Source organism: Cupressus sempervirens, chromosome 4 (genome assembly GCF_028749045.1).
Source record: "Cupressus sempervirens isolate cs-2001-9-10 chromosome 4, ASM2874904v1, whole genome shotgun sequence".
NCBI lineage: Eukaryota > Viridiplantae > Streptophyta > Pinopsida > Cupressales > Cupressaceae > Cupressus > Cupressus sempervirens.
In genome coordinates, this window is record NC_143121.1 from 899,880,820 (window position 1) to 899,900,094 (window position 19,275).

At 34.5% G+C, this 19,275-nt stretch overlaps 1 protein-coding gene and 1 pseudogene across 2 annotated transcripts in view; one reads left to right on the plus strand and one right to left on the minus strand.

The window, feature by feature from the left end:
* The first annotated feature begins 3,218 nt into the window (after positions 1 to 3,218).
* LOC149564294 (secreted RxLR effector protein 161 pseudogene) lies at positions 3,219 to 3,878 on the plus strand (annotated as a pseudogene).
* Positions 3,879 to 15,151: 11,273 nt separating this feature from the next.
* The window catches only part of LOC149564295 (uncharacterized), a 30,873-nt gene continuing 26,749 nt past the window's right edge, over positions 15,152 to 19,275 (minus strand). For both annotated transcript variants that reach the window (XM_089827360.1, XM_089827361.1), the window contains one exon: positions 15,152 to 15,456. In XM_089827360.1, the coding sequence (XP_089683486.1) occupies positions 15,401 to 15,456 (56 nt within the window). In that variant the 3' untranslated portion in view covers positions 15,152 to 15,400. The remainder of the gene's footprint in view (positions 15,457 to 19,275) is intronic.

Genomic DNA, 19,275 nt, shown 5'->3' on the forward strand with positions numbered 1-19,275 from the left:
ATTCAAATGGAGTTTGAGAACCTTCAAATGAAGGACAATGAGTTGACTATAGGCTTTAGCTCAAGGATCTCTAGTTTGATAAACCAATTGAAGTCAAATGGAGAAGATTATGAGGAGTAGAAAATAGTGGAAAAGATATTGAGAAATATACATCCAAAGTATGATAATCTTGTGATGACCATTGAAGAGGCAAAGGACCTTACTACTTTGACAATGGATGAATTGATGGGTACTTTCCAAACCCATGAGCACTAAATCAATAGATCACCAACATCATCCCAAAAGAAAGCTTTTAAAGCTCATATCAATACAAGAGGCAGGGGAGAGGAAGAAATGGCTATGGTAGAGGCTCTAGAGGCAGAGATTGTGGCAACTCTAGAGAAAGAAATGTTAGAGGAGAAATCTTAGGATGAGTAGGCAACCAAGAGGGAGCAAGCAACTCTCAAAATAGCTCTAGAGGAGGTAAGAAGAAATACAACTCTAACAAGAGTAATGTAGAGTGTTATTACTGCCACAAATTCGGGCATTACGCAAGTGAATGCTAGAAAATAACAAGGTGATCAGTCAAGGCAGAGTGCAAATGTGGTTGATGTGGATATGGGTGAAGCAAACAATTCCACAGCCTTCACCATGTGCAACATTGGTGAAGAAGGCAGCCCTGAGGTATGGTATTTGGACAGTGGTTGCAGCAACCACATGAGTGGTAATGAAAACTTATTTTCATTTATTGATAATAATTTCAAATCTGAAATCAAAATGGGAAACAATGGAACCATTCCCATTGTGGGCAAAGGATCTATTATCGTCTGCACCAAGCAAGGTGAGAAGAAAGAGATTCAAAATATCTATTTTGCCCCGGGCATGAGGCACAATTTGATGGTGTTGGACAACCCATTCAAATGGTTACAAAGTGCTAATGGGAAATGACAAGTGTGTCTTTCATGAGAAAGATGGGAGTAAGAAAATTCTTGCAACAGTCCAAATGACAAGGAACTAGATGTTCCCCTTGAGGATATAGACATGTTTCTCTTCTCAAGTTGTTGTTGCACCTTCCAAGTATGCATGTACAGCAATGCATCAACAATCAACTCTAAAGAATGTGATTGAAGACCCCTCAAGCTATGGCATCTCAAGTATGGACATCTTGGTTATGTTGGTTCGAATTTATTGTCCAAAAAAAGAATGGTAGATGGTTTTCCTAATAGTGTAGAGTCATGTGACAAGTGTGAGGCTTGTATTTTGGGTAAGCAACATAGGCTTCCCTTTAATTCTGGTAACTCTAGAAGGGAAAGGGCACCATTAGAACTGGTGCATACTGACGTAGTTGGCCTAATGAAAACCACTTCTATTGGAGGGAGTACATATTTTATGACGTTCATAGATGATTTCAATCGTAGGATATGGGTATATTTTTTGACACATAAATCTGATAAGTTTGTAGAATTTAAAGCCCAGACTGAAAAAGAATGTGGACATTATGTAAAAGTCCTAAGGTCAAATAGAGGGAGGGAGTATACCTCCAATTCTTTTGTAAATTTTTATAGGAAAAATGGCATCAAGAAGCTCATGACTAGCTATACTCCGCAACAAAATGGAGTGGTTAAGAGGAAGAATAGGACCATTGTTGAGAAGGCAAGGAGCATGATGAAAGCAAAGGGACTCCTAAATGAATATTGGGGAGAGGGTGTAGCAACAACAATATATTTGATAAATAGGTGTCCCACAAAGGCAATCTGTGACAAGATTCCTCTTGAGGCATGGGAAAGACATAGATGGACGGTTGAGCACTTGAGGGTGTTCCAGTGTGTAGCATATGCACATGTGCCAAAGGAGCAAAGGCAAAAGTTGGATGACAAGAGCGTGAAGTGCATCTTCACTGGTTAGAGTTCACAATCAAAGGCATACTGATTGTATGACCCTATCACCAAGAAGATCGTCATTTAAAGAGATGGAGAGTAAATTGAAAACTAATCATGGATGGCTCGGTGGATAAATCAATAAGCATTTCAAACAAAGTGTCATTACTTGATGAAGAAGATGAAGTTGGTGATCAACATAATGAAGCAACAACAAATACAAATAGCTAGACAGTTCCTGATTGCCCCTAATAGAAACAAGCAAAAAGGAAAGCAGCCACAGACAACAAGAGACTCAACTCCAAGTAGCTCTAGATAGCTCTGGATTGGTGTACAGCAGGTACAGAATAGTATTAGTAGGAGTAATAAAATTTCAGACCCTAGTCTCGCCTCCCTATTGCCAAGAAAGAACAAGAGTTTAAGGGAGATATACTAAGATGAAAGGTATGATGAAGAGTTTGATGAGAGTGTTAACTTTGCATTATTTTCTTGTAGTGATCCAATTTATGTTGAAGCTGTGAAAGAAAACAAATGGTTCAAGGCCATGGTTGAGGAAATAGATGCAATAAAGAAATGACATGGGAGCTAAATGCCTTGCCTCCCAAGAAACAAGTTATTGGAGTAAAATGGGTCTATAAGACCAAGTGCAATGTTGATGGAAAAATAGATAGGCATAAGGCACGATTGGTGGTCAAAGGGTACAAACAATAGTATTGTAGAGATTATGATGAGACCTATGCCTCGATTGCAAGAATAGAAACGGTGTGTGTCATCATTGCAATTGCAGTTAAGCATAAATGGAAGGTGTTTCAAATGGATGTGAAGTTTTCCTTCTTGACTGGAGTGTTGAAAGAAGATGTGTATGTGGAGCAACCACCTAGTTATGAAGTTCTTGGTGAAGAACACAAGGTGTATAGGTCAAAAAGAGCTCTTTATGGGCTAAAACAAGCTCCGCGGGCATGGTATAGTAGGATTGACTCGTATTTGATGAGCAATGGCTTTAGCAAAAGCGATGGTGATCCCACTCTCTACATCAAGGCAGCAGATAGTAAAGTTTAAATTGTTGTCTTGTGTGTAGATGATTTAATTTTTGTTGGAAATGATAATTTCCTAATCGATGATTTCAAAGAGGCCATAAAGAGTGAGTTTGAGATAACAAATTTGTGTCTCTTGAAGTACTTTCTAGTCATAAAAGTAAAACAAATGCATGATGGCATCTTTATCTCTCAAGAGAAAGAAGATCAGATCTTTAAGAGATTTATAATACAAAATAGTAAGGCAGCCCCAACACCAACAACAGTAGGTCTAAAGTTGAGCAAGGAAGATTGTAGCAACAATGTGAATCCAACATTGTATAAAAGTATGGTTGGAAGTTTGATATATTTGATAGCAACTCAGCCTAATATGATGCATGCAATAAAACTAATTTCCAAATTTATGGAAACTCCAAAAGATTCTCAATGGCAAGTGGGAAAGAGGATCTTGAGGTATGTCAATGACACCAAAGGATTTGGTATTTTGTATACTGCTGAAAACAAGTTTGAGTTGGTTGCTTATACAGATAGTGATTGCACTAGAAGTTTGGATGATCGTAAGAGCACTTCTAGTTATGTATTCCATATAGGTTCAAGTGTAATTTCATGGGCATCCAAGAAGCAACCAATTGTTGCTCAACCTACAGCAGAGGATGAATATCTAGTAGCAAATGCAAGAGCATGTCAAGCTATTTGGCTGAGAAGAATTTTGGCAGATTTGAAGGAAAAACAAGAGGATGGAACCACAATCTATTGTGACAACATTTCCTCAATAGCATTGACAAAGAATCCAGTGTTTCATGGAAGAAGCAAGCACATTGAAATAAGGTATCATTTTATTAGAGAGTTGGTTGAGAATAGCAAAATTACGATGGAGTATTGTACGTCCGAGCAGCAGCTAGCAGACATATTCACTACGCCATTACGCATTGCAAGTTTTGTGCACCTAAAAAGATGTCAAGGCATAATTGATTTGGATCAGCAGTGATCCTTGTATTGTTGGCTCGAGACAAAAGGGGAGTGTTGGATTTTTGAATTGACTCAGTTTGTCCCTAGAGCCTGTCATTCACCTACCTTTCAAAAGTTGAGTTCCCCAAGTCTCCTCTAACACTGCAGCTCCATCAAAAACATTAAATGCAGTAGGTAAGTTTGAATTTGAAAATGAGAGGGACATTTTTTGTGTGGACAACAAGAGACAAAACGGGGGAATGTTGGTCATTCTAAGATCTTATCCCAGTCATTCTAAGTGATTCAGAAGAGTTCAACAGAAGAAGGTTTTATTAGAGTGCAACAACACGAACGAATGTATTTTTTGAGTTTTGTGGAAAGTGATAGTTTGTCCTATATGAGCAGTGATTGCTCCAAGCTTATTGTATGCAACCATACGCTCTTGTAAGTTTGTTTAGTATTTAGATATTTTGTTCTTTTGGGTTTGTAGTTCATTCTCCAAATTTGTAATAGTTTGAATCAATTAATGGAAAGCAAGCAAGCAAGAAAACTTGCCCATCTCCAATATATTGTGTTTATGATATTGTCTCCTTTTATATATTCTGTTGTGCACTGAGTGGTTTGGAAAAACCAATCAACAACTTTTGGAATGTTGTTCTTCTTTCTCACATAGGTTAAAACACTCCATTGTCGAGTGTTAGTCTTTTGCTCAGTCTTTGTTTTCGAGTGATATTGACTGAGCAACTCGGCCATAGTACTACCAAGTGATTTGACCATTACCCCTGTCGAGCATTTCTTTTGATGACCGAGTAACTCGGCCTTACCTTGTCGAGTTACCCCTTTGCCGACCGAGTGGCTCAACATCTTCTACTGCTGAACAGCTCAGCTGCTCCTATCATTTGTTAAAATTTCTAACAAAAAGTGACTTATGTATAGAGTGAATGCAACACTTTAATCATCGATAACACTATTTTCAGAACAAAAGCCACACATGCTCCTATTAATCTTGATATAGAGTGAATAAATAGGCATATTGCACAAAATTGAAGTTGATTGTGGAGAATACCAAACGATGATTGTCATGCAACATACACAACAATAGTTAATATGAATGGACACCTTCATAAAGGAATGAACGTCTACAAATAAAAATTGCCAGCATAATTGATGACATACACATGTTTCCAAGTCAGCATCCACTCAACACCGAGCATAATATATACAATACTCAAATTTGTATAGCTTGACACCAAAAAGGTATAATAAAATCCATACAGATAAAATAGAACCAACACAAAACTTTGTAGGTAATAATGGTTTCTCTTGCAACTACCCAAAACATTAAGAAATATCTCCCTGAATTGGAGAATGTGGCAATACAAATGGGATGTATTTGGGGCAGATAGATTCCTAGTTTCAAAATTCACAAGCACAATTCTCATTTCAAATTGCAGAGCCTTCCTTTTGTGTTATCAATTTAGTTTGCATACTATATAATTTGCTTTCTTTTGTGCTCTTCTCTATCCATATCCCTCTTGTTCTATCCACAGAACACCTACTTTGTGCAACATGCTTTCTTTGATTGCCCCCAATTCAACCCTTCAATTGTTTGTTGTCTATTTAGTCAATCTTGACTCTAGTTTGAATTTAGAGATTCGGCAAAAAATAAATTGAGTCAGAATCCAATTTTGCAGGTATATATAAATTGACATTTTCACATGTGTGTGTGTGTGTGTGTGTGTGTTGTGTTTATAGATTCTATACATGTAACATGTCAATGCTTGTTTATCATGTAGTGCCTGCCCCTAGTTCACATTTCTGTTATCATTGTCAAATTCTTTTAAGCTGATTATATGTATTGATTAGTTTTAGAGATACTGGATTTACAATAGTATGATATTATTTCATGTTTTGGATTACATATATACTTGTTGATTTCATTTCATTCATGTGTTGTTAACGATATCTTAATGATCCTAGTTAGTAAATGTAGTTTCTTTTATAAAAATGTTAACATGATGTCTTTAATGATGATTATGTTGTATTGATAGAGATGCATTATTATATGTACGCATTTGATGTTAGACTTGTGATTTTTACAATACTTACCCCATACTTGCATGTGTATGGTGTGTGTGTTTATTTTATCTTTCTGTCTGACGTGTTTGATGTGGTTAAGGGAGGGAGTTGTAGTCACCTGCTAGTCGGGATCTACGCGATGAACCACTCCCCGCCATTGTCTGTTTAGTTTAGATATAATTATATACATGTACATGATCGTCTTTTATGCAGGATGCAGGTACTGGGCATCGACTTCCCTGAATTGCTAGGATGAGCGTGCCCTATTACAAATACTCAAATGGTGAGAATGGGAAGATAATGATCAGGTCCAATCCTAGCCATAAGCCTATAATACTTGTCCTACAAGAAGGACTCGTAACAGACTGTCTACCCTTTTTAAACCCGTGAGTATTTTGTGCGTATGTTGTTTTGTGAGTCTTTGATGAATTTCTATTAATTAAGTCTAATTAATAGATTAAATTAATAATTTAATTTAATGGATAATTATTATGACTTTTTGAATATTTAATTATATTTAATTAATTGAGAAATTAATTAAATATAAAGAATTGAATTGGAAGATAAAAGCTATAAGATTAAATTTAGAACATGATAATATTTATTTAATTTAATAATAATATATTTAGAGTTCATTTTTAAATAAATGCTAAATATTATTGTTATTTAAGTTAATAAATATTTATCAATTTAAACGTTCAAAAATATATTAAAAAGGAAAAAGATATTAATTTATGGAAAAGATTTAAGTTCGCATGAATGAGTTTTAAATATAAGAGATTAATTTAAAAGATAAAAAAAACATGTGAACTTAATAAAGATATTCTAAGAAAGTGTGCATGAGATTTTAAAAGGTTATTAAATTAATTTAAAGTAAAGTAAAGTGGAAAGTTAAATAAAGTAATTTAATAATTCACTTAAAGTGCATGAAGGAATAATAAAAGAATATTTTAATTTAAAAAGGAAATTAATTGTGCATGAATGAATTAATTAAATAAGAGAGAATTAAATATTGGAGATAAAAGTTAAAGTTTAAATTTAGAACGTAATTGATTATATTTATTTAATTTAATAATAATATATTTAGAGTGCATTTTTAAATAAATGCTAAATATTATTGTTATTTAAGTTAATAAATATTTTATCAATTAAGTTTCTAAAAATGAAATCAAAAGTGAAAAAGATATTTAATTATCATAAAGATTATAGTTCACATGAATTATGCATGAGTTGAAAATAAAAGAAATTAATTAAAAAGATTAAACATGTGAAATTAATAAAGATATTTAATCGCATTAAGTGCGCATGAGATTTATAAGTTATAAATTGATTAAAATAGAAGTTGAGTGGAAATTAAATAAAGAGATTTAATAATCCATTTAACATGCATGAAAATATGAAAGATAAGATAAATAAAGGTTGATTTTAGAGTTAACAAGATTGATCAAGAGACCTCTCAGGTAAACGCACAATTAGTGCCCCGATTGTAGGAAGAGAACTCCTTATCAATTTGAGGGTTCATTTTTCAAGGGGGATTTTTGGGAGACAAGTTTGAGAACACACACAGGTTTTTGAGAGCAATTCAGAGGGTTTGGAGAAGAAGGAATTTTTCGTAGCTTAAAGGATATTGCTTGCAGTAGAAATTTTCATCCAGCTATTAGAATTTTAGCATCAGTACGAGGTAGGGTTTTGAAATCCTGTGAATGCAATTTTAATTGGAAATATCTGTTTGCTTCGTGATTGTTGGGTGATTGAAATTATGTTTATCATCTTGATTGTTTCAAGATCTGATTGGTTAAAATTAGTTTCTCATTGTTTATACAGAAGAATCATAGAGGAAATTAATTAAATCGCGTAGGGTTTGAAGGAAAAGAAAGATTTAAATTAGAAATTTGAATGGTCAAACTTAGTTTTCCTATCAGATTAATAATGTAAATGTTATTATATATATATATATATATATATATATATATATATATATATATATATATATATATATATATATATATATATATATATATATATATATATATATATATATATATATATATATATATATATATATATATATATATATTTCTTTTAAATAATTTTATTGTAAAGTTTGTTTGAAATGGATATCATAAATTTTAATGAAATAGGAAATTATCAAATTCTAAAAATAGTTGTTAAATTTTTCAAATATAATAATTTGAAAGGATTTATCGCTGTAAGTTGGCGATTTAATTATTATAAGAAAAAAAATTTGGGGAGGGGCGGGTTTTACCCACCCCGTACCCCCGTGTCCTCCGTAGGCGGCAGTCTGTTGCTGTCGCAGCAGTGACTGCTACTGCGGCAGCAGTCTGCTACGGCAGAGCTGCCGCCGGCTCAGCAAAGGCTGCGGCCAAAAGCCGACGGGCTTTAAACGTCCTTTTTTAATTTATGCATTTTTTAAAATTGTAATTTAATTATAATTTAATAAATTTAAATTGTGTTAAATTTATTTTTAAGTTATTAAATTCAAATTATATAAAACTTTAATTATTAAATTTTAAAATTATATTATCATTAACTTTTTTATTAGTAACTAAATTAATTATTAATAACTAAAAGATGTTTTAAAAAAATAATAATTAAAAAAAAATTAATAATTGACTTAATTAAATTGGATCTAATTAAGGATTATTAATGAGTCAGATATAGTAAGTGATTATTAATTAAGCTAATTAAATTTTGATTTAATTAGGAATGATTAATACGAAAATTATATAACAATGTATAATTTTATTAAATGTGTAAATTTAATAAGATTGTAATGATTTTATTAAATTTAGCAATTGTTATTTTTTTATAACTTAAATAAATAATCGATTATCTTCAGATAATGCTTTTGGGAAAATGACTATTATTATGAAGGTAATTTTACATATTTAAGTCAAATAAATAAATGGGGGTAATTTTATAGAGTTGACTTGTGGAATAAACTGAGAATTCATTCACTTGAAACATACATTGAACACAAAACTGAAACTTTACTTTTAACCCTATTGTGTCTTTTCAATCCAAACACAAACTATGAATTGGACTGTTTTACTTGTACTTCCTATGCTTTGGATTTTGGTGTTATTTAGATGTCGACCAGTCTAGGGAGTACACCAGAGGTTGTGAGAATTCTTTTATACCAATTATGTGGCTAAATGTATGATGATTCTTGTGATTCAAATTGGAGTTTATACTTATGAGATTTGTTTTGTGAGCATTTATGTGTATTTGGATTTAGTTTGATCCATCTTATTATCACGTTGCCTGTTAAGGAACCGAGTTTGATCTTTATGGGTGTTGTGGTATGGGACACAACTATGTTTTTATGTGCTTAGGAGAGGTTGTCTAGGTATGTGACTTGGGAGTGGCTTGCATAGGGGTCCGGGACCCAAAGTGGTCAGTACCAGGGTAACCTAATGCAAGTTATGTAATAAGTGATAATCTAGTAACTAAAATTTATGGGGGGGAAAATACACTAAAAAGATAAGTTAGAGATATTTGATCTACCCATGCCTTTAATGCTTGTATAGACTAAGGATGGGAATGAGATGAGTGCCTCGTCTTCTTGAGAGGGCTTTCTAGTTTCCATATGTGTGATGTTGAGGGTCCGGGGTTCATAGTAACCAGTCCAGGGTAACTCAACGCTTGAGGGTCCGGGGTCTCTTAAGAGATCAGTCTAGGGTAACTCAAGCAGCCATGTGATGACACTCCCTAGTATGTAGCCTGAGTCTCCTCTGTAGATTTTGTGTATCTCTGGTGGTGTACTTATTGATTGTGTTTATTGTGGTTACTTACTTTTATTGATGATGATTGTTGATTCGTGATGTTGTACTTTTGACATGTGGTTATTGACTTGAGGAGGATTATCTTTCGTTGACTTTATCTTATGATCTTGGTATTTGGGTTATACTTGGTTCGTGTATGATGTTTGGTTATGTGGTGTCAGTATTGGATTGAGTGTTCTTACTTTTGGATTATTTTATCTTCTTGAGTAGCATGTGTTACCTTTGAGGTAGTTTTGGCTATTAGGGGTACCTTGCCTAGGAATGTTTTATGTTTGATTAGCCGTATGTGGATCGTTCATTATCTTCCCTACACCGTGGGAGTGGAAGCTTGACTAGGTAACCACGCGGTCGGGAGGTAGTGCCTTCTTACCATTTGGGTCCCCCTTCACATTGCTAGCTGTTGGATGTTCGTTGTAGAAGATGTACCTTTATCATTCTTATTTCTTATCTTAGAGACTTCTTTTCAGATGATGTATGTATGTTATCATGTATTCTGATGTATTATATATATTCTCACATACCCTGCGACATGTGCAGTGGATGTTATTTAGTGGATGTACTTTCATTGTATTAGATATACTTATGCTTTGCTTATGCGATTATGTATCTGTTATTTCTTTATGATCATGTGACATTGTACTTGAAACTTAAACTAATTAATTTAAAATTATTAAATGTGACTCAACGTAAAGGAACCTTTGAGGAATTGAAACTATATCTGTAATTGCAAATGTGTATTTGTTGTGTATGTTCATATTGCTTCCGCATTAATGTTATCTTGATGTTGTTTAAACTTCAAAAAAAAAAATAGTTCAGTAAACATTGTAACATGTTAGGTTTATTTCTCTTGGGTTCCCGAGCGGGGCGTTACATATCATTAGTTCAAAACTTCAAAGTTCAAACATATAATGATAATAATAAGTTAGAAGTGTGCTTCCAATTAAATGATAAAATAATGCAAGTCTTTATCCTCCAGAGTGTTCACTTCCGAATAAAAATGATACAGTTGTAGAACAAAACCAAAATGGTGAAAAATGCTTGAGAGATGAATGAATGGCCATCAAATGACTTTAGGCAACCCTTATTGGTCAAATTAAAGTTTAGATTGGTGATTTTAGGGTTGAGTTTCACTTCAATTTAAAAATATATATTTAAAAAGTCAAATTGGCCCCCTTATTCCTTGCCCAAATATATAGATTCCCATGGATCCTCCCATATTCCTCTTGGATCCCAGTAGAATTCTAGAATGGGATCTGGATTTCAAGAGGGATCCAAATCGTAGCAGAATTGGGATCCGATGCTTTTCAGAGGGATCTGGCATCTCAGTTTGTTGTTGTTTTCAATATTTTATCCCCATCTTTCCTTCATTCTCAATCAAAATCATCAAATTTTGTTGGCAATCCTTTGATAGCATTATCCCTCTAGTTTCATTCAACAATTTCCTAATTGACAATTTCCTTAGCATACCCCTACCTATAGCTTCCTTACTCTTCAACAAATGTCAGAAGAATGAATCAACAAAGTTCGAGAGAATTGTATGACACACAGTCCAGTTTGCATTTGCTTGCATTTATTATTGTAAGAGGTTTTTTGGAAGTTATCGGTGTAAGTTGTCTTTTGGAAAATAGATGTCGCATTCTGACATCAATAATCTTAGATAGTGATACTTATGCTCAGATAGTGGAGGCCGAAGCGGATATGTGTGGGTACCTAGAGGCAGATGGATGCCCTGTGGGTGCCACCCACAAGCACCCGGATGCATTTGAGTGCCTATGGGTGGCACACACAAGGCACCCAGGCGCATCCACAGCCAACGCCCAGTTAAAGACAAAAAAATGTCTTCTTTCACTTAAAACACCAAAATGACGTGTTAATTTGCACATTTTAATATAATTTTTGTGCCAACCCTTAAAATAGCACTAATAGAGGGCCTTCAACTATTCAATCTCTGTTTTGTTTGTAGTTGGGTTTACTCTTCACATTTGGCTTCCATTTTGGCATTTTGAAAGCAACTTGAATTTTTTCGACGAAGATCAATCGTAGGGGAGAGTTGGCTTCCACAAAGGAGTTTTAACCTCAGAGGTAAGCATTTGATCCCATTCTTGAGTGTTTTAATGAAACTTTTAGAGATTTTGATGAATTTTTCCAATTTTATGAAGAAAATTTTCAAGTTTTTTTTTTAAAGAAATAAAGAAACAAGTTTAGGTGTCTATTTGAATGGTTTTGTATAATTGTTTTTTACTTGTATGCTTGATATTCATAGTTTTTTTTTATTGATTTAAATTTATTTAATTTCTTATTATAGAAAGAAACTACATTGTATTGTGCAAGAATGGCCGCCACCAATGGTCAGAGTTCAGTGGGAGGGCAAGGAGGGGATAATTTCAAAATTAATTTAGGATCTCCTCTATGGACACATACAACAAGATTTGCACATGTTTCAGGTGGTGGCTCCTATATTTGGAGTTGTAATTAGTGTCAAAGTAACGAAGGAAAACCTTTGAATAGCTCTTATTCCTAGGAAAAACTTCATTTCATGGGCCCTATTGGTAAAGGTTTTGGAATATGCAAAGGTGTGGATGGGAAGGGGTTATCTGATGCACATATAGCTGCTTGTAAAAGAACAAGAAGCTACTGATCATTTGGTTAGAAGATCAAAAATTATTATTATCAACCTCCTTCCTCAAAGAACAAAATGCAAACACCCATTGAAAGGGAACCAATTGAATCTTCTAAACACCCATTCATGCACGTACATTTACCAGGATAAGAGGAATAAGTAGAAAATATAGCATCAGCCCAAACAAGAGGCCCATTGCACTCTTCATTAAAAATGGAGGCAAGCGATCGTGATGATGAAGCCATTGCATGTTGCCTCTACGCTGATGGCCTCCTTTCAACCTTGTAAGATCACCATATTGGAAGGAAATGGTAGCAGCCATCAAAGAAGCGCCATCTAGTTACACAAGTCCTAGGTATGAAAAGTTGCGTACCACACTCTTGTAAAAGGAGAGTTTCTATAGAGAAAGCACTTCAACCCAATAGAAATTTTTGGAAAACTCCAAGTGTGACTATTATATATGGTGGTTGGAAAGATACAAAAAACAAGCCATTAATTAAAGAGATTGTGGTGTCCCCCAATGGGGCGATGTTTATAAAGGTAGTTGCTTGTGAAGGGGAGGGATTCGCAATTCATCTCTAGAATTCTCATTAAGGCCATAGCTATGGTGGGTAGTGAGAATGTGGTCCGGGTTGTTTCAGACAGTGGCAAAAATTGCAAGGGAGTTGGTCCTTTGATTGAGGGTCAGTATGACCATATGTTTTGGACACCATGCACTATAGACTCCCTCAACTTGGCCATGCAACACATTGACACTAAAATGGATTGGATGAAGCAAATATACCAAGAGGTAGAGGACATACAAATGTTTGTCACTAACCACAACATGTCACAATCCATTTTTAAAACATACTCAAAATTGGAGTTGCTGAAGGTAAATTAAATTGTTGTAATTAGTAAATTTCATGGATTTGTAATTTAGTTAATATTTATGATTTTATTGTCAATTGACATATTGTTAACTTGCTTAGGTTGTTGGGACCCGTTTTGCATCTCACACTATTGTTATGAGATGACTTCTTAAGGTGCAAGATGCTTTGAGCCAAATGGTCATTTCTCCTCAATGGGGTATGTGGAAGGCTTCAAATACAAAAAGAGCCCAAAAGGTCAAGGCTTTGCTCTTGGATGATAGTTGATGGGCTCGTGTGCAATTTGTATTGGATTTCACCGAGCCCATCATGATTATGCTTCGCTTTGTCGATACAGATACACCTTGATTGGGAGATGTGTATGATGGTATGGACAACGTGGTTGAGAAGGTAAAACATTCTATACAAGCACACGAGTGACCCTACAAAATGTCAAGCCTCATGCAGTAAAGTGGAAGCAATAGTTCGTCATCATTGGGAGAATATGACTATCCCATTGCACGTCCCTACATATGCTTTATCTCCGAGGTATTATAGTGAGGTAGTACTGTCTATGCCGGATAAAATTGCACCATATGTTGATGGAAAGTTGCTAATGGTCACTTCAAAGCTTTTGCAAGAATCTTCCAAGATGATGACATCCCTGAAAAGGTGACGCTAGAGTTCGGCTTATTAGCTTCCGGAACAAAGCTTACTACATATGCAATTAAGGACCAAAATAAAATGGGAGCAATCACATGGTGGTACAAGCATCTACAACCTCTTGCAATCAAAATCCTCTCACAAGTAAGCTTCGACTTTTGTTTTTAGATTACAACTTGTATTCTACAATCTAGTAATTAACATCTTGCCATTTGCTTTTCATTTGTATGTTTAAAAACTAATTTTGTGAACAAAATCAAGGTTGCAAGTTCTTTTGCTGCTGAAAGGAATTGGAGTATGTGCTCCTATATCCATTAAGTGAAGGGCAACTAGTTGGGGTCAAAGAAAGCTAAGGATTTGGTCTACATTCATACCAACTTGCGTCTTTTGTCACATAAGGATGATGAATACATAGATGGGGAAGAAAAAGTTTGGGATGTAGCCCCTGAGTGTGTAAACTTGTATGCAACACTCATGATCTTACTATGATAATAGATGATGGTAATGATAGGTCGATGGCACATGGTACATCTAGCACAAGTGGAAACATTCTTTGTTCAAATGATGTTGACCTTGCAGCTGTTGGAGATGAGGGTGCAGATTTTTTTGAAAATCCCTATGATTCTGATTAGTGAACATTGAATCATGAACTATCTTTTTGATTTTGTAGTTGGAGTCTAGAACTTGAGTAAATTTCAATGTGAATATTTGTGCCTATGAAGTTTTAATTTGAAGTTTGAACTATTTAATTGATATATGAAATATCTTGAATCTTGAATCTTGATCAATGGTCAAGTATTATATGATGCCATCAAATGATGTATGTTTGAATATTTATAAGTTTCTAACTCTAAGTTCTTGTATTTATAAGTTTCTTAAATTCTTTGCATATATTTAATATTATATATATAGACGTTTTCAAACACATCCGTATCCAGGGAAAAAAATCCACATCCCACATCCGAATCCTGAATCCGCTTCCAAATCAGCAACTTAGTCAATAACATAAGCAATACCTATGTGCAAAGTTTACAAAAAACATTATATCTAATACTTGGAACTTTCCATCTATTATCCAGTCAAATAATCAGTTGACATATTAAAATAGAAGAATAAGGTAACTAAAAGTACATCATCAGTCAATATATGATCATTCAGAGCTCCCTGCAAAATGATTATTCCTCTACCAAAAAAATTGTTCATGATGACTACGAAGTATGATTTCCTTTGCAATATACCATATCCAAATGAAATGACAGATGCACTATAAGCAGATCAAAAAATCAAGAGACAAAAGTGTAACAAAATTTGATAAGAAAATATATTTAAAATCAACAATGTTCTTATTTTATCAATATTGACTTTCACTATAAAAAGCAAATTATGGACTTAGAAATCCAAGAGAACATTATTATTTTCATTTTAAATAAAATTTAATACAATGGACATGGGCATTATCAAAATGTCTAAGGAACATTGATAACTATCATCAAATGGGACCAGGACATGCCTTGCCTTGAACTCCCATGTGCCTCTCATAGTATCATCAACTCCTATGAAGCGTAGATAACTGAAAAGAAGCGTAAAAATAACCCTGGAGACCTGCATACAACCATAGTGTATCAAAAATATATACTTGAGCTTCAGTGCTTATGAATCTATGATACAAAATGGGAATTGCTGATGCGGAAGGAAAACAGTCTAAACTGCGACAGTAATGCAGATTATCTATTCCAAGCAAAACCCATGCCATGAGTAAGAATTTTACAAATATTAGATATATAAAAGTATTTGTCCCTATAATTGAATAGATCCAATAAATTGCCAAAAATGAAAAATCACCAATTAGTTCTAAAAGTATTTGCTCTGGAAATTTTATATGCTCCTGAAGGCACCAGTCATAAAACACTTGATGCACAGAGATTTGCAACCTTGAAAATAGCAAAGCTTGAATTAATTGAAGGCATCCACAAGAGCATTAGAGCTCCTGAAAAAATTATAATTTTATGAGATTGGATTGTCGTAATAAAGTAAAGCATTTCTTGAAAAATATTCTGCTAGAGTGTCATAATTGGAAGACAATAGGGTCCACTGAATTACAACTGCAGCGACAGATGAAAGCCAATTCAGGGATATTTATTGCATGTCTGTATAGATGGTAGAATGCTCCATGTTTAAATCTCATTTTAATATAATGAACATTCCAGATCCTGTGCAGAACTGTCAGCCTTCATGATTGATTAGCTGTGACCCAGAAGCTATTTTTTGTATTCCATAAATTGAAGACTGCCAGTTAAATCATCCTCAAGAATGATTCAGCTACCTGAGTTAGAACAAATTGCGATGCAATTTAGAGGACCATCCAGGTGAAGTAAACAAAAGTGGATTGAACAACATCGCTTCCTTATATATATGTTTTTTTTGTAAAATACCTATGTTTTATAAATAAAAGGATTTACATTATTCGTAGTCCTAATACCAAAATAGAAGAAGAATATTTTACCCAAGGCGTGTTCTCATGTAAGTTCATTAGGCCATTAAATCTATCTATACTAGAGGAGTGGACACGTAGAGCTTGGCTGGTTGTAGGAGACATGGAGATTGCCCTAGTTGCTTAGTGATTATTCTTTTGTTTCCTTCAATAACTTTGTTGATTGCATCCAAACTTTTTAAGGCCCTTATTTCTTCAAGCATGTTGGATTTCTCATGAAACTTTGGCATCTATGGTTTATTCCAACAGTGGAACCTCCATCCAAAGTTCTCATCTAGATTCGTTTATTCACTTTGCTACTGATTCTCTAGAAAAATTAATGCTAAAAAAAATTGTTAGATTCTTTGGGTGCTTATTTAGTTACTTCACAGATTTCCAGAGAAAAAATCTCTAGTTACGCCCATATCTAAATTGAACTGGATTTACCTAATCCCTTGCCAAAGGCTCTTAATTTTCAAGTGGGAAATTTTGTTTGACATCAAACCCATGGTTATGAAGCCCATTCTTTCAGACTATGTTACCATTTTCCTATTTTCACCTAGATTTACATGTGGGTTCGGTTCTAGAACTGGTTTGGTGCAAGTCCACCCCTGGGTATGCCCAGGCAGTACCTTGGGCATACTCAATATTGATATATGCAAATTCTTGGGTTTCTGAATTGTATGAAGTATCAAAATAAACTCACTTCTAGACACGCAGTAGTAAACACCAACTGGAATATGAAAGGATTAAGGAAACCTCTTCTATGATATTTAGTTTTTGCAAAAACTTTCTTGAGTTGTAATAGTGGTCTATCTTTATAAGGAATTCTTACTTCCAACAGTCGAAATGTCTTGAGCACTAATGGTTATGCCCCCCAAGATCTTCAAGGAATGATTTGCATGTTCACAGAGAAGCTTCTCCTCAAGATGACTTCAACGTTGTGTTAGAAGTGTGGTCCTCCTACCCTACCTCAAGCTCTTATTCTTCTTTTACAGAGAATTATTCATCTTCAATTAATGTATATGCTTCCTAAACAATGACTACTCCGCACAGTTGTAAAATTGGAAAAGGGTTCATTGCAGAACATTTGAACGGCCAAGAACATAAAGATAATGTATTTCATCTCTCTAGTTTAAAAAGAGCATTAGGAAGTCAACTATTCCTTCATTGGAGCTACCCTCACTAGATGGTAAAGTGAGAATGATTCTAATACCTAAGTCTATTATATATTTAGGAGAAAAAAAGCTAACCACAAAACAATAACAAAACATTTGATTCAATAGAAAGATCTTTTTGAAGAGGATGCTATATGAAAAAGGTATCAAAGTTCTTAACCATCTTAATTTATGATTGCTTGAGGACAAGCAATCTTGGTAAGAGTGGACTATAATGCCCCTACATAAAACTTAAAAGTCAGAACTAATATTCCCATGAGTCTTGAGAAATCGATGAGTGCTGATTCACAAAATCAATAATAAATATTTATGATATGTTGAGTACCAGCAATTTCTTAAAAAGGGATTAAATGATAATAAACTAAAATTAACTCAAAATATAACCTTTAGAAGTTGGCATATGAAGTGTTATGACTATTGAAAAAGGCATATTAGGAATCCAAAAAGAACAAGGAAGAATCATCACTGGATAGATTTTGTGAATACTTATTATTCCTTGTGGAACGTGTAAGGAAGCTGAAGTAGTGGAACAACTTCCTACACTAAACTCGAGAGGAAGATTATGCAAAAAAAATCTCAGATCTTTACAACAATTACAGAAACTTAACACAAATAAACATAATAAACATGCATACCACAACACAATGATTTATGTGGGGAAAACCCTTCAAGGGAAAAACCCTATAAGCCAAAAGCTGCCCAATATATTGTAACAAAATCAATAGTAGATTACAATATACTTGCTGAGCAAGCTTCTTGCAAGAGTATGAACAAGAGAGATCCATAGGCAACTCAGTCGCTATCAGACTCTCACAATGCATCTCATACATAGTAATACAAAACCATGGGCTAAAACCACCCATAAAATGACGCACAGATATCTATTGTTGGACCTATGACCTAACGATATATGATCAAGATTCAAAATGGTAAAATATATGTGAAATTTTGTTTCAGGGGAACTGCTCCTGAAAAATTTTGTTGGGGTGTACTGCACTTGGCCACCAACTGGTTAGTGGATTAAAGCCAGACAAAATGTTTTATTTATTGCAAGCTTGAGATAACATTTTACTAACATATCTCCCACTTGTCAAACACCTTGCAAGAGCAAGGGGAGGGGTACCAACATCATTGTTTAATATCTAGGGACCCACAGACTTTGAACACGTCTGAAATTCTTTGTGCCTGAACTTCTTTGTGCTCAACCTTAGTTAATGAATTTGCAACTTCATCAAAGCTTCTACCTTAACCACGCCTCCTCAACCATATCTCTGACAAAATGTTATTGAACATCAATGTTCTTGGTCTAAGCATGAAATGTTGGATTCTTAACTAGGCAGATTGCACTCTGACTGTTACAATTAACTATCACATCATCTTGTTTTATTCCAATATATAAACAAGGTCTCTTAAGCCAAATGGCTTTTTCTGAGTAGCTGCCATATACTCTTACTTTAGTGGACAAAGCAACCACAACTTATTGCTTACTCATCCCATTGATTGCACCACCAAAGAAAGGAAACACAAGCAGCAGTGGATATTTTGCTATCAATATCACCTACCCAGTTTGAATCTACATCAATTTAAAGGAAATCCCAGGAAACACGGGGACTCGCACCCCCCCCCCCCAAACCTCGAAGTACCCTTCCCCAAGACGTCCCCACATCGGGTACTTACCTACCCGAGAACCCCACCTCCGCCATTCTATAACCACATCGCTGCTGGGACAAATAGTTGGATTTTTATTTGAATTTTGATGATTGAATGTTACTA